Source organism: Aspergillus ochraceoroseus (genome assembly GCF_002846915.1).
Source record: "Aspergillus ochraceoroseus IBT 24754 chromosome Unknown P175scaffold_3, whole genome shotgun sequence".
In the NCBI taxonomy this organism is placed as follows: Eukaryota; Fungi; Ascomycota; class Eurotiomycetes; order Eurotiales; family Aspergillaceae; genus Aspergillus; species Aspergillus ochraceoroseus.
Window position 1 is genome coordinate 1,937,034 of NW_024468478.1, and position 27,229 is coordinate 1,964,262.

The 27,229-nt window shown below is 36.0% G+C and overlaps 9 protein-coding genes across 9 annotated transcripts; 2 read left to right on the top strand and 7 right to left on the bottom strand.

Moving 5' to 3' along the window:
* Positions 1-59: 59 nt before the first annotated feature.
* P175DRAFT_0434904 (putative C6 transcription factor) lies at positions 60-2,323 on the bottom strand (the record flags this gene model as incomplete). The annotated part of the gene is made up of 4 exons (XM_040893698.1): positions 60-334; positions 414-1,487; positions 1,549-2,078; positions 2,154-2,323. The coding sequence occupies 4 exons, from the start codon at positions 2,321-2,323 to the stop codon at positions 60-62; spliced, it is 2,049 nt and encodes a 682-aa protein (XP_040753334.1).
* A 440-nt stretch (positions 2,324-2,763) lies between these two features.
* P175DRAFT_0492558 (fungal specific transcription factor domain-containing protein) lies at positions 2,764-5,056 on the bottom strand (the record flags this gene model as incomplete). Its single annotated transcript, XM_040895897.1, has 2 exons — positions 2,764-3,991; positions 4,050-5,056. 2 exons carry the CDS (start codon positions 5,054-5,056, stop codon positions 2,764-2,766), a joined length of 2,235 nt encoding a protein of 744 aa, XP_040753335.1.
* Positions 5,057-5,315: 259 nt separating this feature from the next.
* On the bottom strand, positions 5,316-6,400 carry P175DRAFT_0515976 (SDR family NAD(P)-dependent oxidoreductase). Its single transcript, XM_040898884.1, has 2 exons — positions 6,260-6,400; positions 5,316-6,190 (listed from the first exon to the last, which is right to left on the bottom strand). Exons 1-2 carry the CDS (start codon positions 6,350-6,352, stop codon positions 5,519-5,521), a joined length of 765 nt encoding a protein of 254 aa, XP_040753336.1. The 5' UTR covers positions 6,353-6,400; the 3' UTR covers positions 5,316-5,518.
* An 866-nt stretch (positions 6,401-7,266) lies between these two features.
* Positions 7,267-7,975, bottom strand: P175DRAFT_0500839 (uncharacterized protein). The gene is made up of 2 exons (XM_040897033.1): positions 7,883-7,975; positions 7,267-7,835 (listed from the first exon to the last, which is right to left on the bottom strand). Exon 2 carries the CDS (start codon positions 7,808-7,810, stop codon positions 7,520-7,522), a length of 291 nt encoding a protein of 96 aa, XP_040753337.1. The 5' UTR covers positions 7,811-7,835; positions 7,883-7,975; the 3' UTR covers positions 7,267-7,519.
* Positions 7,976-8,127: 152 nt separating this feature from the next.
* P175DRAFT_0515977 (sugar porter family MFS transporter) lies at positions 8,128-10,119 on the top strand (the record flags this gene model as incomplete). Its single annotated transcript, XM_040898885.1, has 8 exons — positions 8,128-8,190; positions 8,259-8,310; positions 8,377-8,632; positions 8,685-8,933; positions 8,992-9,233; positions 9,286-9,673; positions 9,731-9,861; positions 9,917-10,119. The coding sequence occupies 8 exons, from the start codon at positions 8,128-8,130 to the stop codon at positions 10,117-10,119; spliced, it is 1,584 nt and encodes a 527-aa protein (XP_040753338.1).
* A 457-nt stretch (positions 10,120-10,576) lies between these two features.
* On the top strand, positions 10,577-12,109 carry P175DRAFT_0208164 (CIA30 family protein). The gene is made up of 3 exons (XM_040892586.1): positions 10,577-10,711; positions 10,777-11,010; positions 11,090-12,109. Exons 1-3 carry the CDS (start codon positions 10,624-10,626, stop codon positions 11,806-11,808), a joined length of 1,041 nt encoding a protein of 346 aa, XP_040753339.1. The 5' UTR covers positions 10,577-10,623; the 3' UTR covers positions 11,809-12,109.
* P175DRAFT_0556899 (phosphoribosylaminoimidazolesuccinocarboxamide synthase) lies at positions 11,646-13,189 on the bottom strand. The gene is made up of 3 exons (XM_040900723.1): positions 12,963-13,189; positions 12,500-12,875; positions 11,646-12,372 (listed from the first exon to the last, which is right to left on the bottom strand). Exons 1-3 carry the CDS (start codon positions 13,110-13,112, stop codon positions 11,996-11,998), a joined length of 903 nt encoding a protein of 300 aa, XP_040753340.1. The 5' UTR covers positions 13,113-13,189; the 3' UTR covers positions 11,646-11,995.
* A 302-nt stretch (positions 13,190-13,491) lies between these two features.
* Positions 13,492-15,051, bottom strand: P175DRAFT_0434341 (putative FAD binding monooxygenase; the record flags this gene model as incomplete). The annotated part of the gene is made up of 1 exon (XM_040893655.1): positions 13,492-15,051. The coding sequence occupies one exon, from the start codon at positions 15,049-15,051 to the stop codon at positions 13,492-13,494; it is 1,560 nt and encodes a 519-aa protein (XP_040753341.1).
* Positions 15,052-15,455: 404 nt separating this feature from the next.
* Positions 15,456-15,927, bottom strand: P175DRAFT_0531491 (uncharacterized protein; the record flags this gene model as incomplete). The annotated part of the gene is made up of 2 exons (XM_040899878.1): positions 15,456-15,569; positions 15,634-15,927. 2 exons carry the CDS (start codon positions 15,925-15,927, stop codon positions 15,456-15,458), a joined length of 408 nt encoding a protein of 135 aa, XP_040753342.1.
* Positions 15,928-27,229: the final 11,302 nt, after the last annotated feature.

Sequence of the window (27,229 nt, forward strand, 5' to 3'; positions counted from 1 at the left end):
GAGTTTGACGTCGGAGAATCCCGGCTGCGATTCGTACCGATTTCTAGAGTTTCTTGTCTTCATCCTGGCGTCCATGAGGGATTTTCGGCTCGTTCTTCCGAACTATTAAACAGGTTTTGGATCATCATGCCGCCGGCGACATCCAGGAATTCTGCACCAAATGGTCCTTGGGGATATCGGGGATAATTACTCCCCGCCCCGATAGTTAATGGGTTGCAGTTTGCTTGACTCTCGTTCCATCCGAATGGGGTCCAAAACGGCCGAAACGCGGGTGGTATATGCGTTGGTGAGAAAGGACCAACATTTCCGGGTGACGTGAGTTCATGGCCATGCTCTATAGGCAGGGGGGGGGGGGGGGGGGTGGTTAGCCGGGTGAGAACATTGTATACTGACGAAAATGATACGACACTTACCAAGCACCTTCTGGAGTACGTCCCGCGCTCGCAGAGCCATGTCATGGGAAGAACCCAGGCTCCCCAGGCAGTCCACGGCCCGCTGAATACGGTGCTTCCAGGATGCAGCAAGAGCGTGTGTGGGCTCGTACACGTAGCATGTTGCCTGTACGAAACTTGCGGTGAGTAACCAGCAAGTTGCGTACCAGGTGAGTCCCCGTCTTCTATTATCAGTTGACTCGAGAAAAACACATATCGACGTCACACACATGTCCGCTGCGGTGAGGCACGAAGCAACTGGTCCAGTAGAGGTAGCCAGCTCGGATTTTGAAGTGATGTTTTGAAAGAGAAAGGGACGGTTAATAACGATACGTAAATGGTATGACCTCCAGAGAAGGACCCTTCGGGGGATATCGAACCGAAGCTCGAGGTAGACATCTAGATTGAAATGGGGAGGCAGCTCGTCATACCATGCGGAAATCCGCTGTTCTAGATATTTCGCCTTGTCAGCTGTGGGTAGATGGTGCGTGAGGAGCTCGACTTGGATGGCATTCGCAATCTTCGCCAGCTTGACCTGTGCAATGAGAGAGGATGTGATAGTTGGCCCTGTCTGGCTTTCGGGGAGCTCATCCATATCTACTGCAAGGTCATGGTCGTCGACATTGGCTGGAAGCCGGACATTGACTCCAACAAGAGAAACTGCCGGGCGTCCAAGAGTCAGCTGCACACCCGATACGAATATAAACAGTGTCCACCACACACGCCGTCGTACTTCCATGGTGAACGGCGATGTGCTAGGATTCCCAAACTCCCGATGTAGGCCGATCGCAAGAGCCATGCTAAAGCCGATACCGATCAAGATAAAAGCGGCATTGGGCTTGTTACGCTTCTGTAGGTAATTTGCCATCAAGACAATCGCTTGGACATAGCTTAGGGATCCTTTCTCTAGCACATCCATCGACAGGTGCTTCCGTGCTTCTTTGAAGAACACAATATCGGCCTTTGTGCCATTTGAATCGCCAACGAAGGCTCCGATGGCTAGAACTGTGTAGTACAACAATGGCCATGATCCGTCATGAGGTTTTGCCAGCGCACCTAACTTTTGTTAGAGAAAAAAAAAAAAAGGAAGTTCCACGGATGCTTTTCGCAGCCCTACCGGATACCCGTGCACGGAATGTCCCTTCATGTAAGATAGGATACGCAGGGTGATAAAAGGCAAAGTAGTCATCAAGATAGCGGGAGATCTCTCCCCGTTTCCGAGGCAGACCAGAATCAGCAAGGTCATCGTCGTCCAGCGAAGAGGCCGGGTTGAAGCTGCTCAGAGGGATATAGAGAGGAAGAGACTGGAGGAATTTCAAAGCCGCAATCCCGGACTGCGGTCCCGTATAGCCGGCTTTATGGGGATCGATCGTCAGGAAACCCATACCATCAGTGGAGTTGTCGAATTCCTGCGATTCATCGAACTCATAATCTTCCGCGTTGCTGTGTTCCGCAACGCTGGTAGGCGGCTGCTCCGTGGAATGGGACATGTCGTTATGCGGCTGTTTGACCCTCCTTTGAACAGCAGGATTGGAATCTTCCTGGTTGCGAACTGTCTGAAGAGCCTCGTGCAGATCTACGGATGGTAGATAGGTCGTCCACGCCTTCTCCATGTCCTTAATCAGGCGTTCGCATTCTTGGAGACGCCTGGGTTGACGTTAGTCCGATACACTGTCTGATCAAGCAGCAAAACCTATCGTGACCCAATGGGGAATACTGTACCTCTGTAGCTTTGACAGCTGAAACGATGGTGATGAATATCGGCATAGCTTCACGTCTCGCACGCAGTTGGTGCACTTCTCATCGCCAGAACAGCGAATCTTCCGCCGTTTACACTCATCACAGGCGTAAGATTTACGAAGTACATGTCGCGATCGAGTATTCGCTTCCATGTTGGGCAGCTCAACAAATTCCCATGATTATCATAATAAGCAGGTTGACGGGAACTCGGGACAGGCCCTGATTCCACGATGCGGGGGGTGGAGAAGAAAATGTTAGTTAGTTACATATGGAGTACTCCGTGCTCCGTATGTACATGCCCAAGGATTCTTCTGGGGCAAGAAAAGGTTTCACAGAACTGTCTCGGGGAGGGTGCTTTTTTTCGCTCCCATGTAATTCCCGTACTAGTGAACTGCATCCTTTTCACTAGTTACTCTTTTCTCACCTCTTCACTTGGGTAGAAGTAAATACTCATAGATCTTCTCATCCAATCACGGCGTTTCCTCCGAGGGGTGGGCCACAGCTGGCCACCGGCAACGGCTTCAACTCCGAGTCCTACGGTGGAGAGGAGAAGTCGAACAGAAGAAGTATGAAAATGGAATGCATTGGGGTCCTATAGAGCCAGTCCCGTGCCAGTTCCGGTCCACCGATAAAGACCTAGAATCGCCTGGTGTCGACGCCGAATCTCGTGGGAATTGACGGGACGCCCCCGGGCCTGGGCCACCGCACTCCGCATGACTTGACGGAAGTTTCTCTGGTATTCAGTGCCGAGAGTCACAATGCAGGACTCCGTAGCCCGCAGTATCACCTCGCAGGCGTTTAAGGTGGATTCCCCGGCGTCCTGCTGCAGTCTTTCAACAAGAAGGAGGAGAGGAAAACTTCCCTGGAGCAATTGAACGCCAAAAAAATCTGTCAAGAAACTAACATCCGGGTCGAACCGGAGGATTTGGTTCACTGATTCCGCGGCATTTAGGGTGTGGGAGATCGTGGAGGCAAAGTTTGGGGAGGACGTCCAGAAGTCTTTGTCCTCAATTAGCGATATCAAATCCCACTTGCCATTTAAAAGGATGTGCAGAACGTGTACGAAATATGAGGCATAGGAAACGACTGTTTGCGTGAGCCATAGATGGGCTTGGGAAGAAGCAGGGTTTATCGCAAGTTGACCGTGCTTTGGTGAAGACGGCGTTCCTAGGTCCTGAGGGCCAAAGTCCTTGCAAGCGAACGCATCAAGGCTAGCCATATAGTCATCGATCTGACGGTGGATTTCATAGGCATGAGCCTCCCATATCATTTGCTTCAAGGGCGTCGCCCCAAGCGTAGGGTGGTTTTGGGCTCGGTTCAAATCAATTAATTGGCCCATAATCGCCATGAGTGGGAGGAAGAACCCAAAAATCGAATGGTCGTGACAGGTAAAGTCTAGGAAGACACGACGCTTAGATGCGTTTCCCAAACCTAGGCAATGCGGGCCGTCAATTTTAGGGCTATTACTGTGTATGTTTCCAGCCTGCCATGCTTCCTCGTCCGTAGGAAGGAGGAGATCTTTGCTCTCCGCATCAAGGAGCACTAGTGGCCGATGATAGCATAAAGCGAGATGGCGATCCATGATATATAATAGCCACCATACCCTCCGCCGTTCCTCGCGCTGTTCTTCGGTGATCATGATACTCGGGCCTTGGCTCTCTATGACACAGACGCAGTCCAGGATTTGCCGCGGGGAACCCGAGTAGTCGAAAGTGCAGCCTGAGGATGGATCATAGTCTCGTCTACTCTCGGGGGTTGGTATTGCCTCTACCTCACGATTCAGCTTGAGTTCACGCGCCAGCGTGAATGCGGCATACCACCTGGATATTAAGATAAGCATGCGGAAATTTTGAAAATTTACACTTGAAATCAACTCACCATCTCATGCTGGTTGCTTTCTGTTCACTTGCGGAAACAATAGACGCGATGTGTATATAGGTTATAACGTCATCCAAGGACCCTACAGGACGCTCGGGGTCCCAATCACCGCCACAAATTGCAAAGGAGTGTTGAGAGAGTTGATTAGTGCTATTTAGTCGCTTATGAGTTGTGTGGGTTAACGGCTTCAACAACTGGACAGTGAGAGAACTGAGAAACTCGCACACATTTTTCCTTTGACGCCGAGATATCAACGCCAGTACTCGGTCATCCAATGCAGCTACCCAGAGCATACTAGCCAACAGCGCTGGGCTTGTGGGGCGAAACCATTTCTGAGTTATGAATGAAGCTTTCCGTAGCACGAAGCAATGTATATGGTGGCACGCCGGGTGCATGTGTGTCGAGAATGCACTTGTAAAGTATATATCTATCAAGTCAAAGGCTAGCGACTGAGATACGGTTTCTTCGAGAAATCGTATTATTGGTTGGAGAACAGGATATTTCAGTGTTGAAGTTGCGCCTTGCGCTGCCTTTCCACTGGCGACTGGCGTCAAAGTAGACGACGGCGTGAGTACATCGTATCGATTGCTGTCTAGGATGGTCTCGATTTCCGGGAGAGGTGTATCATTGATTAAATTGGTCGTATCCGAATTCACCCCAGGGCACTGAGGCAGGTCCTTTGTTCTCCTTGCATTTGATCTGAATCTCTGCATTCGCGATTGCCTGCTGGTCGTCATAGGCAAGTGTTGTTTCTCGCAAGTTTCACGCTCCACCAGCATCACATCGTCTGTCGAAGGTGGCCATTCAGGAGAGCAATCCACAGGCTGTCTGTTCCGCATCCGTGCAGAGACAGTAGATTGCAATCCTTTCGTTATTTCATCAGACCCTGGAGATTCGATTGTTGTTTCCGACCAAGAATCGCGGGCCAATGATTTCGGTTTTGGTATCCTCCCTCTTTTGCGACGCTGTCGGGTGTACATTTGCACGAGATCTCCTTGCGCACACATCTCGTACACGGAAATATACGGTCACATCGTAAATGGAGGGAATGGCAAGCGTCACAAGCGATACGGCTGCGAGTTTTCCGCTCTGTGAGGCTTTTCGGAGGATCCTTCGACTTGGTATGGCGCATTTCAGGGAGTTTATAGTCAGCTTCGGGATTGAATGGAAGAAAGGAAAAAGAGAATATGTCACAGAGAGATTTTTTTTTTCTCTTTTCTTTTCAATAAGGTGCGAGGAAGGTCAAGACAGGGACACTGAAACGGGGTTGAAATGTATATATCTTCATATTTGCTCTTTCTAGAACGCCATCTCCACCAGTTGGCAGCAGTGGGTTGACGGAGCTATCTCCGAATGATTCAAGCATTTCCCACCTTCGGGGGATTCCCGGCCCTCTCCAGGAACATGCAAGCTATGTGTTTAATGTCAATATACCGCATTGGCTATGATGTTTGAATTCTATCCAAGCCTCAAGTATAGAGTAGGCCTCCATTTGCACACACCACATCCCCCGTTATCCATCGAGACCGTTCCTCCGCTAGGAATGCAACAATGTCTCCGATGTCCTCCACCGTACCGCATCTTTGGCCCGCTGGGACCTTCTTGTTCTCTTCCTCCATGCGTGCCAGATGCACTGGACCCGCAGCTTGATACATGTCCGTGTCGACCGGGCCAGGGTTCACGGCATTGACCGTGACGCCATATTTGTGGCCCAACTCCGTTGCCCAGACTCGCGTTAGACCCTCTACCGCCGCTTTACTCGCTGCATAAACGGATTGCGTAGGGTAGCCCCCCCGGGCTGAGATGGACGAGAGGTTGATGATGCGCCCACCACGACTGATGACTGGGAGCACAGCTTGAGTCATGAAGATCACTGCGCGCACATTGACGTCCATCAATTGATTGTAGATATCGAGCGTCACTTCTTCCAGTGGTCTGTTATCTCCTGCTCCTGCGTTGTTGACTAGGATATCGATCTTGTCCGTCTTGAAAGCCGCGAGCGTGGCTTGGACGATGGCGTTTGGCGCGGACATATCTGTGATGTCTGCTTGAATTGCGATGGCTTCGTTGTATCGACGGATCTCGTCAACTAGGGCGTCTGCGGCAGCTTTTGAGGAGGGAGAGACATAGTTAAAAGCAACCTGTGTAGCAGCCACAACCATCAGCAACCTTCTTCTGCGATACATCTAGATACCTAGGAATCAACTGGCCTTTGCTCCTTTCTGACTCAAGCTCCGAACGATGCCTGCTCCAATGCCCCTGGCGCCTCCTGTAACGATGGCAACTTTTCCGTCGAGCGACATTTTGCTGGATTAGTATGAAGGTCCTGTCGTATAGAAGGTATGAAATCTCTCCGTGACGTGCTTGGTTAATATCATGCAAGTTGTATCAATACCCCGCTCAAGACATGTGTTCATTTCCCAATCGACGTGCGATATAACTATACTCCTGCTACGTCGGCGCTATCTCCGAGAAGCATCGTCACCAAGATCCCGTGGTGCTTTTATAACTGAATCGTGCAATATCACGTCACGCTGCATTTGGGCTATCTGGGCTATATAGGATATTGCTATCCACCCCCACCCCCGCTTAACCATCGACATCTTCCAAAGAAAGCACGAAACCCACGCCATCCACACAGATCCCTTCACGATCTCCGCGTGGTAGAATGCGATATCCCCAAGGTGATCGAGTGGCGATGTTAGATATAACGCCTGTCCAGATGTTGTTTTCTTCTCGACGCCTCCCCACCATGGCACGCTGCGCAGGCACCACGCGCATCCCGAAGCATGGCTACACCGGATCCCCGACAACGTTATGTTTGAGAAAGGAGCGCTGCTGGAGTCTCTGATTGTTGTCCTGGCGGATCCTTAGTTATTTGCGGTACTCGTCCTATTGGTCTCGTCTTTACTGTCGGCTAATGCGGCGTGTGCAGCCAGTTCTTGTGCAATGACAGGATACACCGCAGGAGGTTGGGGCTCGTATTGTCCAAGAACTTGAAACACATTCAAGATTGACTTAGCTTTATTTTCTCCAGGCAAAACCTTTTGGAGGTATGACATTGTCGTCGGAGTCGGCAAGGAAATCGATCTGAGGTTCCAGCATCGCTATCACGATATTTACCCAAGGCAATCAGCTCGGTTGCAGCTGGAATCATTGACCTGAAGCCGTTGGTGTTTATTAATACCAGTGACACTCTAGAAGTACTGACAGACCGTGGATTCAGATTACACACGCGGTAACTATAGCAACATTCCTGCGCAGCGTAGAGTCCTAGATGGGCTGGACTTGATATATAATGCAAATGTGGTGAAACAGGCCCTCCCTAAGCACATAAGAATAGACATACCTAGCAGACCATGTATGACCCTCACTGCCTTGAACTCCCCCATTTATAGCCGTAAACAGCAACTCCTCTGTCCAACAGTCACACAGCACGCCACACATTGTGGACAATCCACGGAAGGAATCTAGGGCGGGCACTTGGGCAGACGACCACATTCGTCCCCCCGATGCAGCACAGCATGTATCCCATTAATCCTGCCCCCAGAGTAATTCCGAGAAATTAACACGCGATAGAACTCAGTGTCAGGCATTATCTCCTTGCGGACGCAATATGCTACGGCTACATACACAGCGCCGTATGGAATTAGTGCTCGAATCCTAGTTCTGGACTCTTTAAGTGACGCAAGGGGGAAGGAATGGGATCTAGATCTCCAGAAGCCTAATCTTCGGCTTAGACCGTTCATCACCCCTTCCATTTCCGGCAACCCCAACCCCGGCTATCTGGCTGGATTAGATAGAAAAACGTTCAGTGGAATAATGGCGCGTACCCGAAACATGGCCCCGGATTTGGCTTTGGGTGTCAGGTCTAACCCTCGTCCGGGGTGGTGGTGGTGCTGGGGCGAAGTGGTCCTGGTTTACTCCCAATAGCGTAGAGAGATAAGTGTACATATATATATATATATAGGCTGACTCTGGGACATGTACTTGCCACACTGTTTGTTCGTTTTCAAGGTGATACTAGTTTCGTCCACCAATTCTGGATTGTGGTGTATTTCTTCTGTCGTTGCTTGGGATGCAGTCCACAAAGAAGCCCTACTTCGGGCTAACTGGAGGATGGTTAACATTCTGGGTGGCGGTAAGGGCACACAATTCTGTCAGATCATAGCCATTTTGCAAGACATCTTATCTAACAGGGATTTTCAGGTAGCTTGTGCTACAGACATGACCCTATTCGGATACGACCAAGGTGTTATCAGTATGTTCTTTGTGGCCCTTTCCTACAGCAGCAGAAACAAGCCATGCCAACTTACTTCGTTTACAGGTGGTGTGGTAGTGACTCCAGATTTCCTTCACGTTCATGGTCTAGTCGGCCCCTCGAAAACAAAGATTCTTTCGACAGTTGCTGCCATCTATGATGTTGGCTGTTTTCTCGGGGCTCTCCTTGCTTTTACCATTGGCGAGCGGCTGGGCCGTAAGAAAAGCATCCTCTTAGGATGCACGATTATGACAGTTGGGACTCTTCTTATGTCCTCTTCACACAGTCTGGCCCAGATATTTGTTGGCCGCATTGTACTGGGGTAAGTCGGCTTGGAACCCTATTTCTCGCGACATAGGCTGATCCATGTGTAGAGTCGGCAACGGTATCAGCACAGCCACAGCTCCAGTCTGGCAAACCGAAACCGCGCAGGCTAAATGGAGAGGAAAGCTAGTGATCCTTGAAATGGGGTTGAATGTCGGTGGGTATTGTATTGTCAATTGGATCAATTATGGCCTGTCTTCCCGTGGAGGTCCTATTGCATGGAGGCTACCGATTGCCTTGCAGCTTTTCTTTATTGCGGTCCTATTTGCCACAGTTCCATGGCTTCCTGAATCTCCAAGGTAAGATCCCCCCCCCCAAAAATCGTGGACTAGAGAAATAGCTCTTACATACATCCAGATGGCTTCTGTCTCACGGCCGCGAAGAGGAAGCCCTTGAAGTCCTCGCCTGCATTGAAGCCAAGTCCATTGATGATCCCCATATTGCCACTCAATGTGACGAAATCAAGTTTGGCATTAAATATGAGCACGAGAATGCCATCAAATGGCGAGATCTTATACGTCCGAATAAGAGCGATGGCACGAAGACCCTCCGCCGGCTGCTTCTAGGCGCTGGTACGCAAGCAATCCAGCAATTCCAAGGTATGCCCCCCTCCGGATGTTGTGTGCTTCATTCATGAGTAACGTCGTGTAGGAATCAACATCATGAGCTATTATCTCCCGTTGGTCCTGATGAACTCAGTCGGACTCTCGGATCACATGGCTCGACTCCTAACTGCCTGTAACGCAACGTCGTATTTCGTCTTCTCGTGTGTTGCGGTTACAATGATCGAGCGATTTGGACGGCGAGGCCTCATGCTTATGTCCGGGTTCGGCCAGTTCGTTTCGTTCTTGATCATTACAATTCTCCTATGCCTTGCAGAGAGAAACAAGGTTTTCGCCACGGCCTCGGTTGCGTTCTTCTTTCTGTACCATATAGCCTTCGGAATAGGAATGCTCGGTGTGCCATGGCTTTACCCGACTGAAATCAACTCTCTGCCTATGAGAACCAAAGGAGCGGCAGTTGCGACTGCAACAAACTGGTAAGCCATCTGCGAAAGATCCGGTTCGATTCATTACCCACATACTAACTGAAAAAGGATCACCAACTTCGCCATCGTTGAAATTACCCCAATTGGGATTCAGAGTATTGGATGGCGATTCTGGATTGTATGGACTGTTCTCAACGCAGTCTTCTTGCCAGTTATTTACTTCTTCTATCCCGAAACAGGTCAGTCTTCCCTCATATCCTGAATTCACACTGCTTGATACTGATGCTGTTGAAGCAAACCGAACATTGGAGGATGTAGATGCGTATTACCGTTCCGATCCGCCGTTGATTGTGGTGAAGGATCCAGATGCCATCTCAACCAAGCGTCCGCTCAAGTTTATTGAGCACGAGGACGAGGAAGTCCAGAGGAAAGCAAAAGATACTCACTCAGTTCTCTTTAAGAGTAGCGACTCGACTTACGCGGAGCATTTGAATTGAGGGGACCAAGGTACCATAATATGTGCGGACTGGTAGGGAAGTTCTGGGGCACGTAAGTTCAATACTGCAGATATCTGGTAAATCTGGTCATCATCACGCATAGGCGCTTGAGTTTGAGCGATAGCTTGCCTGCATATAGCTGTATATATTGATATAAACTCGGCAAGTTGTACTAGAACCCCCGGGGTACATTCTGGATTCTTGGATGTTTTGAAGCAGATCTCTGATTATTGACCGAATATGTAGAAAAAGAAATAAATACCACATACTAAGTCTTCAAGGATCTTTAGAATTCATCAGTATTTCCATATAATCTCCAAAATTAAGTGAAAAAAAAAAACATCGAGTCCGAAGCCGAAGAAACATACTGCCGATTTTGGAGAAGGCGGTGAAGCATTTCGACGTCATTTCACACTTGATCCATCCATTTCATCTCGCATTTGAGAAAAACGCGAGGATTGGGTAGCAATACCGAACTTCCCCCTTTCAGATCATAATTCAATCATGTTCCCCACGGCAAGGTGCTTGGCTGCTAAGCCATCTGGATTCCTCAAGCGCAGCGCGGAGGAACTGGGCCGTTTATCGAAAATTGGTGCGTCTTGCTCTTCTTGCGCTCCCCGAGCGATATCTGACTGACTGACCGAACCGGCAATGCAGCTTGGAACTCTGAAGCCCTGAGCACACCTACCAAGCCATACCGCCTTCTCGACTTCGAAGATGAATCCTCCGTCGCCAACTGCAAGACCATGGCCGATCGTGCCGTGGGAGGATTCAGCACAGCCAGCCTAGACTATATCCCCGCGGATCCCTCGTCGAATGCCCCTGCCCATGCGAGATTCCACGGAAGCATTTCGACCAAGCTTCCGAATAATTGGAGAGTGGAGAGAACGGGTGCGTTTCTTAGATACTCTTCCTCAACTGATGGAGGACTGATTAAACGGTAAACTAATGGGACTGGGGGATTCACTAGGATACGCTGCGTTCCGCAACCAAGATCGAGGCCTTTGGCTCTTCGGGCGATTATACTGGGACGTTGATCCCTATTCCTATCTCGCGCTCCGAGTCAAGTCCGACGGCCGACGATACACCGTCAACATCCAGACAGACTCCATCGTTGAGACCGACATCCACCAACATAGACTGTACACGCGACACCATCGCGTTGCCTCCACCACGGCCGATGACCACCTCTCCCCGTATTCAGCGCCGGAAGCCTTGGAATCGCCCGAGCTCGCGGAAGCGAGATACCCCAACGGCCTTCCACCCTCTCTGTCGGACGTTCCTCCGCCTTCTACCGTGATGTCGTCGGTGACGACATCCGGCTCCACTGGGTGGGAGACGATCCTTCTACCTTTTAATTCGTTTGTTCGGACGAACTACGGTCTCGTCGTTGAGCCGCAGACCTCGATTATTCGCCAGCGTGTGAAGAGTATCGGGATTGGGCTGACGGACCGCGTGGAGGGTCCTTACGACCTGCGGATTCACCGTATCTGGGCAACAAACGGGATGAGTGAGGGGGAAATAGAAGAGGAACAACGGATATGTGGTGCAGATGCTTTGCCTGTGGACGAGGGTGTCCGAACAGGTTGGTCTGGAGAGGTCGCAAGCCATACGTCCAAACCCGGGGATAGCGAGAAGAGTCCCAAGGGAAAAGGGTTAAAAGCGCTACGTGATGAGTGGGATGCATAAATAATGAACCATTTAATCCACATTGACTTGTACAGTACCTTTTTTCTTTCTTTCTCTCTTATTTTGGCATGTGTATACACCTAGATTCAAAGCTTTGAAAAAAAAAAATCTATTTAAATACTTACCTAGCCCTAACTAGGCAATCCTGTGCTGCAGGGCAAATAGCCCCAACTACGTGACCAATTAGTTAATTACCACCAGTGATCCGCTCCCAAGCCTCCTTATACTTCTCACTTGTCTTCTGCGCAATCTCGTCTGTCATCCGCACGCCTTCCTTACCCTTCAGCCCCTCCTTGACCAGCCAGTCCCGCAGGAACTGCTTATCGAAGCTCTGCTGGCCACGACCGACCTCATACGAATCCTGAGGCCAGAAGCGCGACGAATCAGGCGTGAGAACCTCATCCGCAAGAACAACTTCGTTCGTCTCCTCGTCCACACCAAACTCGAACTTTGTGTCGGCGATGATCACGCCGCGAGTAAGGGCATAAGCGTGCGCGGTCTTGTACAGCTGAACGGAAAGGGCAGCGACGGTGGAAGCATACGGCTCGCCAACGATTTTAGCAGCTACAATGAAACATCATCAACGAGTTAGTAACCCGACTCACACACAGCCTGTAGAATGAGCGAGGAGGACAGGGGATTGGGAAAAAAAAAAAAAAAAAAAAAAAAGAGAAAGAAAATAGTTTCCTACCCTCATCCGGATGGATATTCTCGTCGTGCTCTCCCAATTCAGCCTTCGTGCTGGGTGTATAGATCGGACCGTCCGGGAAGGCCTCGCTCTCGCGCAGTCCAGCGGCGACGGGGATCCCATGCACAGTTCCGGACTTCTGGTACTCCTTCCATGCGGAGCCGGTGATGTAGCCGCGCACGATTGCCTCGACGGGAAGGATTCTGAGTTTGCGGACTTGCATGCTGCGGTTCTGGAGCACGGGACGCAGCGAGGTAGGGATCTGGGGAGGAAGGTCGAGGGTGATGAAATGTGTTCGGAGCGAGGGGAGAGCGTCGGTGAGGATCTTGAACCATTTCTGGGTGCAGAGGGTGAGAAGGACGCCTTTGTTGGGGATTCCCTGGAATGAATCAACCGGTTAATTGATCTGCAAAAGAAATTTGGGGGGGGGGGGGGGGGGGAAGCCGAAGAATTGCTGTCTGCATACATTTTCCATGATCACATCGTAGGCAGAGATGCGATCGGTCGCGACGAAGAGTAGCGTCTTCTCGTCTACTTCGTACAGATCTCGAACTTTTCCCCGGGCAATGAGGGGCAATGCGCCCTGGAGGTCGGTTGTTGTGAGAGCGTCTGCCATTGTGAGCAAGAATTTGTTGAAGTATAGATGAAGAGTCTGGAGAGACGATGGATGACTCTTTTTTTGGCGGGGTTTGGCTCCGGCGGAGTAGCCTGAGGCATCACTACCCCTCCTAGAGGATTTATTGAACCGATCCTGTTCCATCTCGGTTTCAATGCGAATTGAATCTTGTTTTTGCTCAATTACTGCTAGACGATCTGAACTTTAAGCACGGTCTTTCTAACATTCTGCAACAGCAAAGCAAGCCTTCAGCAGGCAACTAATGAGAAGAAATTAACAAGCATTTGGATATCCCAGCAGACCAAAACCATCAAAACAGTTCAAGAGCGGAGAAAAAAAAGCAGGAAGAAGAGAACATATAATGAGAAATGAACAGAAATCAAGCTAATCTAAGGTCGATATCGTGGAAAAACCGGTCGAATCTCTGGGGAAGGCCTGAGGGCTCTGCAACTGCAACATAACTGTCCGGCCGGATCAAGTACGCAGCATCACTCTTGAGCCCGACTGAGTGATATTTATTATCCCAGGAGAAAACTTGCAGAGGGATCTTCTTCGCCTGACACCAATCATCCAGCTCTTGTCTTGCTGTGCCGTAAACGTGGACCTGCCATGAAATTGCTTTGAGACTTTCAAAGTTATCCACATCGCCGATGGGTGCCCATGGAACACGATCACCACCCTGGACATAACCAGCAGATCCGGCAGATAATGCCATATTCCGGTAATTGAGCCCAAGCTGGGAAGTCCGTTCGAAAACCCGGTGTCTGAGCGTTTCGATTTTCACTAGCCAAGGTGCAACGTAAGGGATGAACCACGTTCGCATAAACCGGGCCAAGTAGCTTTGCGATACGGCAACATTGAACCCACTATCTGTGGTCTCGACAAGGGTAGTCGCAAAGGCGCGGCGTTCTGCTTCATAGGTGTCCAATAGGGATAAATCCGCCTGGCCTCGAATCACTGCTGCCAATTTCCACGCTAGATTAATCGCGTCTCCAATGCCCGTGTTCATACCCTGTCCTCCCACAGGGCTGTGGATATGAGCGGCGTCGCCGATAAGAAATGCTCTTCCTTTGCGAAAAGCGGCGGCGACGCGGTGATGAACTCGGTAGGCAGTAAACCAGTTCACCTTTCCAACGTCTAGGTGTAAAGTCTTGATCGCATTGCGATCGATATCCTCGAACTTGATTTCGGATGTCTCTTTCTTGGCTATTTCTTCGCTCACGGCTCCAGAAATACGAACGCGACTGTTGTTATCATACGGGAACAAAAGAATAAAATCTTTGTGGTTGAAGGTGACATGAGCATCTCCGTTGACGGACGGGCCAGTGCCTTCGATATCCGCAACGAAGAAGACGTGAGAGTACATGGCGCCATCGAATCCAATTCCACATGTATGACGAACGGCTGAATGGGCTCCATCACAGCCGGCAATAAAGGTAGCTTCGCAGGTCTCAATCTTGTCATTACTAGCAGGAGTGCGGCCCAGGTCTTTTTCTTCTGTGACTTTGATCCGTGCAGTGACGTGGGTGTCGTGTTCTGTGAAATCCAACAGTTCTCGATATCGTTCCACATGGACGCCCAAAGAGTTGAGGCGTTTCTCCAGGAGTTTTTCATGTCGATCTTGGGAGAGGATATGAATGAAAGGATAAGGTGTTAGCCCTGAGCCAGCGTCTCCAATGGGGATGCGTCCCCTATGGATGCCTTCTGACCAGATGTTTGTCGCTGTCAGCTTGTGGCCGCTCGCGACGATTTCCTCCGCGATATCGAGCTGGCGGTATAGTTCCAGGGTTCGAGCATGAATGACGAGGGCTCGCGAGGTCGCAATGTTTACCTCCGCTTTGTCAATGATGCGGACGGCAAGGCCTTGTTTGACCAGCCACAAGGCCATAACCAGCCCAGAAGGACCAGCGCCCACAATGAGGACGTCTGTGGGAGTCATGTTGATATATGCGGTGCGAGTATACGAAAGGTAGTAGTATAAATAAAGCGTTTGGAAACCAGACAAAGGTCAGGCTCAATATGAAGAATGGGGGTTTCAAGAGGAATTCTAATTGATATAGGATTCTCTTTTCAGGTATCTGAACCCAAAAATATGATTCTTGCAGATCGATGTACCTGAATTCCGAGTCTGCCTACTCGTATTTAAAGTCATTCCCTCCATGACAGGCCTAAACCCCAACGACGCGGAATGGGTACAAACGAAGAGAATCCGGAATCTTTTTGGCCCCAGAATAGAAGACCATACCGAGCACATGGTTCGAAAATTACCTTAAGGAGGAAAATGTGGCGACTGTTGAGGCTGAAGAATGATGTATCATTGCTGAGAACTCCATATAAACCGCTCTAGTCGGCGATCTCAAGCCCCGATCTGACCGTTTTCGCTACCGAACTGGGGCCGAAAGCTGCCGCCGGCGACCGACGGCCAGGGTCCAGTTGGCTGACGTCAGCATATCCCGGCTGCCGGCGAAAGTATTCATCCGGAAACACACACGGCTTAGCGGTGCGTATCATCATAGCTGACGAGATCTGCTCCTGATTCTGTCACTCTGTGTAATTGACCATTCTCTTCATGCATCAGGAGTCCATCATCATCGACCGTGACTGCGCGAGCTTCCGGTGACAAGTAATCCGCAAATTGCGCCAGAATCGGGACCTCCTTATCCTCGTCGGGGGGGAACAGCTTAGCGGTGCCTTTGACCTTAACCATCCTTAGTCGATCCCAATCCCAGACATTGCAATGGGTTTCTGTCAAGGGATTTTCTCTCGGACCGAAGTATCTTTGTCCCTCCGAGGAGAATCTTTCTTGAGGTTTCATCACGGCAAGTGGATTCGACAGTGTAAGCCAGCGGCTAATTTTGGCGTTGTGGATGTGAAAGATGCCTTGTGTCTTCGGGACTCGATCTATATGTATCTAGAAGCCAGGAAACGGGCGGAATGGATCATCCCTTCAGTCATATTTGCTCACCGTCTAAGATGCCGGGGGTGGATCAAACAGTTCATATTTGACTAGAGTCGATTGCCGCACGCGAGACGATGCGTGAAATGCCACAACTGGAGGTTTCAAGATGCAAGCTGGATATCTAGAGAGGACGGATCACACCTGACTAAGGATTAGTTGTCTGAAGGTTCAGAAATAGGTTCGAACCAGAAGTCTCGTATGCTCGAAAGATAAATTATTAGGTACCTAGGTAGTTATATTATTATATATTTCCTATATTAGTTGATTTCTGCTGTATTTAATCGGAGTTTCTACTAGGATGAGGAGAATCAGACCTTCATCTCTAAACAGCAGAGTACTAGTCATTTCATGAAGCAATCCATCCAATAACTAACTATATAGGTATGGAGTATCATCCATTCTGGTCTTGGACTAGTCGTGAGAATATGTTAGCCCTTTCCCTCTTCTCAATGTATCCATGCCTTTCTGCCCACCTAAACTGCTACCCACTTTAGGTGCGCCACACATTCTTCGCGATTACACATTCTTCGCGATTTTTTTAATATTTAAAGCTATATAATAATAATAATACTAGTAATTAAAATAAAAAAACTCTCTAGCTTTTTTAATATATCTTATATTATTAATTCCTCTTTAAATTAACTCCTGCAAGTATAAAGAGAATAGAGAATTATATATTTTTTTTTTTTACTTTACTAATCTTCTCTACTTATATTTAGTATTCTTTACCTTCTTATCTTTAATTAATTAAATAATATCATGAACTCTTAGAACCCTATTACTAGATAGACCTTTAATTTAGTGCTTAGTATAAACCTGGTATTAAGGCTCTTATATGGCCCTAATCTTTTAAATTACTTCCTAGATTATTTTTAGCTCCTCTAGCTTCTTTACCTAATATTAAAAGAGTTTTAATATATTCTACCTTACCTAGTTAAATACCTTATTAAGTTCCTTTATAATCTTTACCTAATTCTTTAGAAGAGCCTCTATTATTACTAGAGGACTATTTTTAATACTAGAGAATAGTAATAGTAGTAAAGATAAGATTTAATAAAGATTAATTAATATATCTAGTATATTTATCTAATTTGCTAGTTTTTTAATAATTTTAGTATTATTAACTAGCCAGATACTATATTCTTTAAAAATATCTTAAATAATTTACTATAAAAAGGTCTAGTTATAGATTAGCTAGATAATTTTTAAGAACTCTATCTTTCTATATAGCTTACCTCCCTATTAAGATAGTTTATTATTTTTAGGGTAAAAATTAGTCTTATAAATAAGAAAAGGTTTTCTATTAAGAAATTAGTAGAGATATATTAAATAAATTATAAAATTAAAAGAAATAATATTATTTTTCTTATAATATTATAGAAATTTAAGTATAAGATATAAGCTATAATTATTAAATATTAGATATTATTTCTTACCTTATGTCACAGTGCGAAGCTGTAGTACCTATCTAGTTAGATTCTGTCTTAACTGTCCACCCTTATTCCTATATTTAAGCCATATTATTCTTAATCCTATTATAGCTCTTCAAGCTACATCCTATCTATTACCTGATACTTACTATTCTATTATTCTATCTAGTTAGCTCTTAATTAATAAATATCTAAATCTAACTCTACTCCTTAATATTATATAGTTCCTCTCTACTAGAAGTTAATTACTACTATTATACCTATCTTACTATTTATATTACCTAAAGGTATAGAAACCCTCCTATATAATACCCTTAATAAATTAAGATAATATATTACTAAAATATATTAATTCTTTATTATTATTATAGAAGAATTTTATAAATTATTTATCTTATACTTTATTATTACTAATCTTCTTAATTATATTTAATAGAAAAATAATATAATTAAGTACTAGAAAATATAAGCTAAAGAAATTTAATAAAAATTATTTAAAGTACTTATTTAAAATAATATACTTTTTTAATTATTATCTTTTTTTAAAAGAGATATTAATATTATTACTTCTTTTATTATTACTATTACTCTTATTATATCTATTCTTACTACTTAAACTTCTAAATAACTTCCTAATTCTAATAAATTTAATAATTAATAAAATAACTTAAGATACTTTATTTTTTAAATTTATTAGAAAATAATTATAAATCTTAATTATTTTCTAATCTTAAATAATAAAATAGCTTATATAACTAGTTATTTTAAAGAAATCTTATATACCTAAATCTTATTATATATTTAAGATAAAATCTATAAATTAAGTAATTATATTAAGATTTTAGAAATTCTAGAGAAAATTTTTAAAAATCTAAATTTAGAAATTAATACTTATATTAATTTATTTTACTTTTAATAAATTTATTATAAATTTAATATCTTTTTTATTAAATTCTAATATTTTATATTAAAAGAGAATATAAATAAAGATATCTTATTTATAATTTTAAAATAAATTATTAATTAAGAATTTTAAAAAATATTAATATACTTTAAGATCTTATTATAATATTATAATTTTATTAATTATTTATAAAATTTAAAAAATTACTATTATTATTATATAAGTACTATCTTATTTTTATTTATAAAGAATTTCTAGCCTTCTTAATTTATTTTAAAGCTAATTTTTATTACTTAAATTCTTATAGTTCTTATTAATCCTATTATTATTATTATTCCTATTAAAGACCTAATAGATTTATCTATTATCTATTACCTTAATTATTAAACCTAATACCTATATTACTACTATAGTAGTACTAATTACCTAGTAGGTAGCTATCTATACCCTAATTAAAGACTAACTAGCTATATTTTTATATCTATTACTAAACTAGACCTATACTCCTTATTAATTAAAATCTTACTTACTAAATATCTTATATTCTCTAAATTAAAAAATAGAGTATTTCTAACCTAAGTTATAATTAGAAATACTTCTAGCATTCTCTCTACTTATTAAAGATTATAATAGCTAGAATAATAGTAGAGAAGAAAAATTATTAATTTAAATTAATAATCTTACCTATTAACTTAAAGACCCCTAATAAGATTTTACTAATCTTTACTATAATTAACTCTAGAGCTAAGAATAAATATTTTATAAATTATAATTAAATTATAAATAATTAATTAAAAATATTATTATTAAAGAATCTTATTTTATTAAGAAAATTTAATAATACTCTAGTAAAGTCTAGTAATATTATTTATTTTATTTATTTAATTTAAAGAATTTATAATTATACTAAAAAAAATATTATTTTTTTTATAATCTAATTTATATATTTTTCTATTATTTTTAATTTATTTTAATTAAAGACTTATAATTTCTAGATTAAATTTACTAATTATACTATTTTATTTAAAAATTCTTATTATAAGAAGTATTATAATATATCTCTAAAATTTATAAAAATTTTAGTATTATATAATATATTATTAAAAACTTTTTTCTAATATCTTAACTCCTACCTTAAATTTCTAAAAAATTAAGATATTATTAAAATCTTAATTACTACTTATATTATATATACTTACTATAAATACTAGATATTTATTATTACTATTACTAATATTAAAGCTATTTTAAACTCTATTACTATTACTAAATTTAAGTTATAAGAATAACTATCTCTTAAATTTACTAAATTTTATAATATATTCTTATTAAAGAAAGCTAAGTACCTACTATCTTATTAATCTAATAATTATAAGATTAAATTATTATCTAGAAAAATTCTATCTTTTAAAAGTTTATATAGCATGTCCTAAAATAAATTAAAAATTTTAAAGAAATAAATTAAAAAGAATTTAAAGAAAGATTTTATTTATTTTAATTTTTTTTTTATTATATTCCTTATTTTATTTATAAAGAAACCTAGAGAAGGCCTATAATTTTATATAGATTATTAAGTCTTAAATATAATTATTATAAAAGATTATTACTTACTATTATTAATAAAAGAGATATTAAATAACTTAAAAAAAATAAAATATTTCTTAAAAATTAATATTATCTCTACTTTTAATAATCTATAAATTAAGAAAGAATAAGAATATCTTACTACTTTCTAAACTTAATTAGGCCTATTTAAATCTTTAATAATATTATTTAAACTTACTAGAGCTCTAATATTATTCTAAAGATTTATTAATAAAATCTTATATAATTATTTAAATATCTTTTATATTATATATTTAAATAATATTCTAATTTATAACTAAATTTATACTAAATATATTTATTATATTTAATAAGTATTAGAATACCTATAAATAATAGGACTTTATACTAAATTTAATAAATATAAATTTTTTATATATAAAATAAAGTTTCTAAAATTAATTATAAATAAAGATAACTTCTAAATAAATCTTAATAAAGTAAAAATAATTACTAAATAAAAAATACTAACTTATTTAACTAATATTTAAGTCTTTATTAACTTTAGAAACTTTTACTATTAATTTATTTATAATTTTTTAAAAATTATTAGACTATTAATTAACTTAATTAAAAAAGATATTAACTTTAATTAAATACTTATTTATTAAGAAATATTTAAATAATTAAAAGTTATTTTTATAAATACTCTAATATTAAAATCTTTTAATTAATTAAAAAATATAATTCTAGAAATTAATATTTTTAATTATATATTTATTAAAGTACTATTATAATATAATAATAAAAATATATTATATTTTATTATATTTTTTTCTAAAAAATATTTTATAATAAAATATAATTATAAGATTTATAATAAAGAATTATTAGTTATTATTTATTACTTTAAAAAATAATATCTTAAATTAAAAAGAACTTTATTACTTATAAAAATTATTATAAATTACTAGAATCTAGAGTATTTTATATTAATTAAGTTATTAAATTATTAATAAGCCTACTAGTTTAAATTTTTATTAAAATTTAATTTCTAAATATATTATTACTCTAGGAAGTTAAGTACTAAGCCTAATATATTAATTAAGAGATTAGAGAACTTATCTAAAAAAAAGAATAAATAATTCCTTTATTAGAGCTAGATTATTCTAAAATCTAAAAATCTACTACTTAAGACTACTATTAATCTAAGACTAAATATTAATAATTAATACTAAGTATACTTTATTAAATAATCTACTATTAATAAATTAATCTCCCTACTACTAATATTATAATTACTATTTAATAAAGCTTATTTATAAGATAAGAAGCTCTAGTCTATTTTAAATATCTTAAAGAATAGTTTACTAAGATACTCTAATATTATACTAGCTAATTATAAATATATTAATCTATATTTAAAATATTAAGACTAACTTTATATGCCTAATTATAATAAGATAAAAACTAAAATACTAAGACTTTATTATAAAAATCCTATTATTAAATATTCTAGAAAAATTAAGATATATAAATTAATATTATATAAATATTTCTAGTCTAGGATCTATAAATATATTAATTAATAAGTTTAAAATTATTATTTTTACTACTAAATTACTTCTTCCTAAGAAATAAAATAAGAAGTATTAAAATCTTTATTAATTTTTAAATATATCTAGTAAAATATAAATATAGACTTTATTATATATTTATTACTAAATAATAGCTATAATATTATTCTAGTTATAATTAATTATTTAATAAAGATAAAGTACTTTCTCTCTTATATTAGAATAATTAATACTAAAAAAATAACTAATTTATTTCTTAAATATATTTAAAAATTCTATAATATCCCTAAAATAATTATATTAGATTATAGAGTTTAATTTATTATTATTTTCTAGAAATATTTAATATCCTATCTAAAGATTTATAACTTACTATTTATTACTTATTATCCTAAAATTAATAATTAAACTAAATATATTAATATTATTTTAGAATAATATTTATAAGTATATATATTATATTTATAAGATAATTAATCTAAATAATTATTAATAATTAAGTTTACTATTAACTTTATCTACTTTAAGTTTATAAAAATATTATTATTTATAGTTAATTATAAATTTTATTTAATATTAAGATTTAAATTAAGTTATTTTATTATTTATTCTATTAAAAAAAATATTAAGAAATTTATTAATATTATATATAAGATTTATAAATTTATTTATATTAAAATTTTATTTATTTAAGCTTATTATAAAATATAAGCTAATTATTAAAGATAATCTATATATTATTATATTATAAGATAAGAAATCTAACTAGATATCTATAATATTTAAATATTCTACCTATAAAAAAAATTAAATTAGAAGAATTTTAGATTATATTATATTAAGAAAATTATTAATTTATATATTTATAAATTTAAATTATCTAAAAATATAAAAATCTATTTTATATTTAATATATTTTTATTCTATCTTATTATTAATAATCTTTTATTTAATTAATACCCTAATCTACTACTACCTATTAAAATAAAAGAATTAAAAAAATAAAAAGTTAAGGAAGTCTTTAATTTTTAATAAATTTATTAAAATTATAGTAAATTTAAGCTATAATATATTATTAAATAAATTAAATATAATAAATTAATTAAAGAGCCTATTAAATATCTAGAAAATATTTATTAATTAATAAATAATTATTATCTTTATTATTTTAAGAAACTCTAGCTAATTTCTTTCTAATCTTAATAAAGCTTAATCTTAAGAAAAGAGGTATTATTATAATATAAAGTTATAATACTTATCTAATTAGATTTTACCTTAACTATCTATTTTTATTCCTATATTTAAGCTATATTATCCTTAATCCTATTATAGTTCTTTAAGCTATGTCCTGTCTATTACCTAATACCTACTATTCTGCTATTCTGTCTGGTTAGCTCCTAGTCAATGAATATCTGAATCTGACTCTGCCCCCTGACACCTTACTTAGTATGATTAGGATACTTTATTTTAATATTAAATTAATATAGCCAGGCAAGTACAAGCTTATTAATTATTTAATTATTTAAGGATATTACTATTATTATTTTAAGTAGTAATTATTCTATATTATAATACTAGATTTCTATATAGTTACCTATTACTTTAAAAATAAAAAATAAATCTATTACTTAATTATCTATAGTAATATATTTAACTATAGTAATATTTTTATCTTACTTATTTTCTATAAAATTAAGATATTTAGAACCTTTAAAAACCTTCCTATTATAATTTTTACCTAATTAGAAACTATATTTATTAAAGTTATAAATAAGGTAAGCTAGAATCTTATAAAGAAGTAATTTTAAAAGATTATATTAATATTAAAATAAGCTAGTATCTTCTACTTATATTTACCTTAATTCCTTAATTTTTTACTTTACTAGAGCAAGTCCTAGATCTACTAGTATATATAATTTAAATTAATATAGCTATATCTTACTAACTTACTTATCTAACCTTATGCAAGCAAGTATTTAATTTACCTATATTATAATAATTACAGGAATTAGTAGGATATTCTATTTCTATATTTATATAATCTAGTTAATTAAGGCCTTCTCCTAATATATGTCACGGTGCGAAGCTGTAGTACCTATCTAGTTAGATTCTGCCTTAACTGTCTACCCTTATTCCTGTATTTAAGCCATATTGTCCTTAATCCTATTATAGCTCTTTAAACTATATCCTATCTATTATTTAATACCTACTATTCTACTATTCTATCTAGTTAGCTTCTAGTTAATAAATATCTAAATCTAATTTTACTCTCTAATATTATATAGCTCCTCTTTATTAAGAGTTAATTACTACTATTATACCTATCTTACTATTTATATTATCTAAAGGTATAAAAACCCTCTTATATAATATTTTTAATAAATTAAGATAATATATTATTAAAATATACTAGTTCTTTATTATTATTATAAAAGAATTTTATAAATTATTTATTCTATACTTTATTATTACTAATTTTCTTAATTATATTTAATAGAAAGATAGTATAATTAAGTACTAGAAAATATAAATTAAAGAAATTTAATAAGAATTATTTAAAATACTTACTTAAAATAATATATTTTCTTAATTATTATTTTTTTTTAAAAAAAATATTAATATTATTATTTTTTTTATTATTATTATTACTCTTATTATATTTATTTTTATTATTTAAATTTTTAAATAACTTTCTAACCCTAATAAATTTAATAATTAATAAAGTAATTTAAGATACTTTATTTTTTAAATTTATTAAAAAATAATTATAAATCTTAATTATTTTTTAATCCTAAATAATAAAATAGCTTATATAACTAGTTATCTTAAAGAAATCTTATATATCTAAATCTTATTATATATTTAAAATAAAATCTATAAATTAAATAATTATATTAAAATTTTAGAAATTTTAGAGAAAATTTTTAGAAATTTAAATTTAGAAATTAATATTTATACTAACTTATTTTATTTTTAATAAATTTATTATAAATTTAATATTTTTTTTATTAAATTTTAATATTTTATATTAGAAAAAAATATAAATAAAGATATCTTATTTATAATTTTAGAATAAATTATTAATTAAAAATTTTAAAAAATATTAATATATTTTAAAATTTTATTATAATATTATAACTTTATTAATTACTTATAAAATCTAAAAAATTATTACTATTATTATATAAGTATTATCTTATCTCTATTTATAAAGAATTTCTAGTCTCCCTAACTTATTTTAAAGCTAACTTTTACTACCTAAATTTTTATAGTCCTTATTAATCCTATTATTATTATTACTTTTATTAAAGACCTAATAGATCTATCTATTATTTATTATCTTAATTATTAAATCTAATACCTATATTACTACTATAGTAGTACTAACTACCTAGTAAGTAGCTACTTATACTCTAACTAAAGACTAACTAGCTATATCTCTATATTTATTACTAAACTAGACTTATACCCCCTATTAACTAGAATCTTACTTACTAAATATCCTATATTCTTTAAATTAGAAAATAGAGTATTCTTAATCTAAACTATAATTAGAAATATCCCTAGTACTCCCTTTACTTATTAAAGGCTATAATAACTAGAATAATAGTAGAGGAGAAAAGTTACTAATCTAAATTAATAATCCTATCTATTAATCTAAAGATCTTTAATAAGATTTTATTAATTTTTATTATAATTAACTTTAGAATTAAAAGTAAATATTTTATAAATTATAATTAGGTTATAAATAATTAATTAAAAATATTATTATTAAAAAATCTTATTTTATTAAAAAGATTTAATAGTATTCTAGTAAAGTTTAATAATATTATTTATTTTATTTATTTAATTTAAAAAATTTATAATTATATTAAAAAAAATATTATTTTTTTTATAATTTAATTTATATATTTTTTTATTATTTTTAACTTATTTTAATTAAAGATCTATAATTTCTAGATTAGATTTACTAATTATACTATTTTATTTAAAAGTTCTTATTATAGAAAGTATTATAATATATCTTTAAAATTTATAAAGATTTTAATATTATATAATATATTATTAAAAGTTTCTTCTTAATATCTTAACTCTTACTTTAAACTTTTAAAGAATTAAGATATTATTAGAATTTTAATTATTACCTATATTATATATACCTACTATAGATACTAAATATTTATTATTATTATTATTAATATTAAAGCTATTTTAAATCTTATTATTATTATTAAATCTAAATTATAAGAATAACTACTCCTTAAGTTTACTAAATTCTATAATATATTCTTACTAAAGAAGGCTAAGTACCTACTACCCTACTAATTTAATAATTATAAGATTAAATTACTATCTAGAAAAATCCTATTTTTTAGGAGCCTATATAGCATGTCCTAAGATAAATTAAAAGTTCTAAAAAAATAGATTAAAGAGAACTTAAAAAAAGATTTTATTTATTTTAATTTTTCTTTTACTATATTCCTTATTTTATTTATAAAGAAATCTAGAGAAGGCTTATAATTCTATATAAATTATTAAACTCTAAATATAATTACTATAAAAGATTATTACTTACTATTATTAATAAAAGAGATACTAAATAATCTAAAAGAAATAAGATATTTTTTAAAAATTAATATTATTTTTACTTTTAATAATCTATAAATTAAGAAAGAATAAGAATATCTTATTATTTTCTAAATTTAATTAAGCTTATTTAAATCTTTAATAATATTATTTAGGCTTACTAGAGTCCTAATATTATTCTAGAAATTTATTAATAAAGTCTTATATAATTATTTAAATATTTTCTATATTATATATTTAGATAATATTCTAATTTATAACTAAATTTATATTAAATATATTTATTATATTTAATAAGTATTAGAATATTTATAAGTAATAAGATTTTATATTAAATTTAGTAAATATAAATTCTTTATATATAAGATAAAGTTTCTAAAACTAATTATAAGTAGAGATAGCTTCTAAATAAATCTTAATAAAGTAAAAATAATTACTAAGTAAGAAATACTAACTTATCTAACTAATATTTAAGCCTTTATTAACTTTAAGAACTTTTATTATTAATTTATCTATAATTTTTTAAAAATTATTAGACTATTAGTTAACCTAATTAAGAAAGATATTAACTTTAACTAGATATTTATTTATTAAGAAATATTTAAATAATTAAAAGTTATTTTTATAAATATTCTAATATTAAAATCTTTTAACTAGTTAAAAAATATAATTTTAGAAATTAATATCTTTAATTATATATTTACTAGAATATTATTATAATATAATAATAAAAATATATTATATTTTATTATATTTTTCTTTAAAAAATATTCTATAATAAAATATAATTATAAGATTTATAATAAAAAATTATTAATTATTATTTATTATTTTAAAAAATAATATTTTAAATTAAAAAAAACTTTATTACTTATAAAAGTTATTATAAATTACTAAAATCTAGAATATTTTATATTAATTAAGTTACTAAATTATTAATAAGCCTGCTAGTCTAAATTTTTATTAAAATTTAATTTTTAAATATATTATTATCCTAGGAAGTTAAGTATTAAGCCTAATATATTAATTAGGAGGTTAGAAAACTTACTTAAGAAAAGGAATAAATAATTTCTTTATTAAAATTAGATTATTCTAAAATTTAAAAACTTACTATC

What these genes read in the sequence shown, in the direction of transcription:
- P175DRAFT_0515976 (XM_040898884.1), bottom strand. Translation starts at nt 6,352, where the DNA reads ATGTCGCTCGACGGAAAAGTTGCCATCGTTACAGGAGGCGCCAGGGGC. An exon ending in TGAGTCAGAAAGGAGCAAAG is followed by an intron (nt 6,191 to 6,259) that starts GCCAGTTGATTC and finishes GCTGCTACACAG; the next exon opens with GTTGCTTTTAACTATGTCTC.
- P175DRAFT_0500839 (XM_040897033.1), bottom strand. Translation starts at nt 7,810, where the DNA reads ATGGAAGGGGTGATGAACGGTCTAAGCCGAAGATTAGGCTTCTGGAGA.
- P175DRAFT_0208164 (XM_040892586.1), top strand. Translation starts at nt 10,624, where the DNA reads ATGTTCCCCACGGCAAGGTGCTTGGCTGCTAAGCCATCTGGATTCCTC. An exon ending in GGGCCGTTTATCGAAAATTG is followed by an intron (nt 10,712 to 10,776) that starts GTGCGTCTTGCT and finishes CCGGCAATGCAG; the next exon opens with CTTGGAACTCTGAAGCCCTG. An exon ending in TTGGAGAGTGGAGAGAACGG is followed by an intron (nt 11,011 to 11,089) that starts GTGCGTTTCTTA and finishes GGGATTCACTAG; the next exon opens with GATACGCTGCGTTCCGCAAC.
- P175DRAFT_0556899 (XM_040900723.1), bottom strand. Translation starts at nt 13,112, where the DNA reads ATGGCAGACGCTCTCACAACAACCGACCTCCAGGGCGCATTGCCCCTC. An exon ending in ACGATGTGATCATGGAAAAT is followed by an intron (nt 12,876 to 12,962) that starts GTATGCAGACAG and finishes GATTCATTCCAG; the next exon opens with GGAATCCCCAACAAAGGCGT. An exon ending in GAATATCCATCCGGATGAGG is followed by an intron (nt 12,373 to 12,499) that starts GTAGGAAACTAT and finishes GTTTCATTGTAG; the next exon opens with CTGCTAAAATCGTTGGCGAG.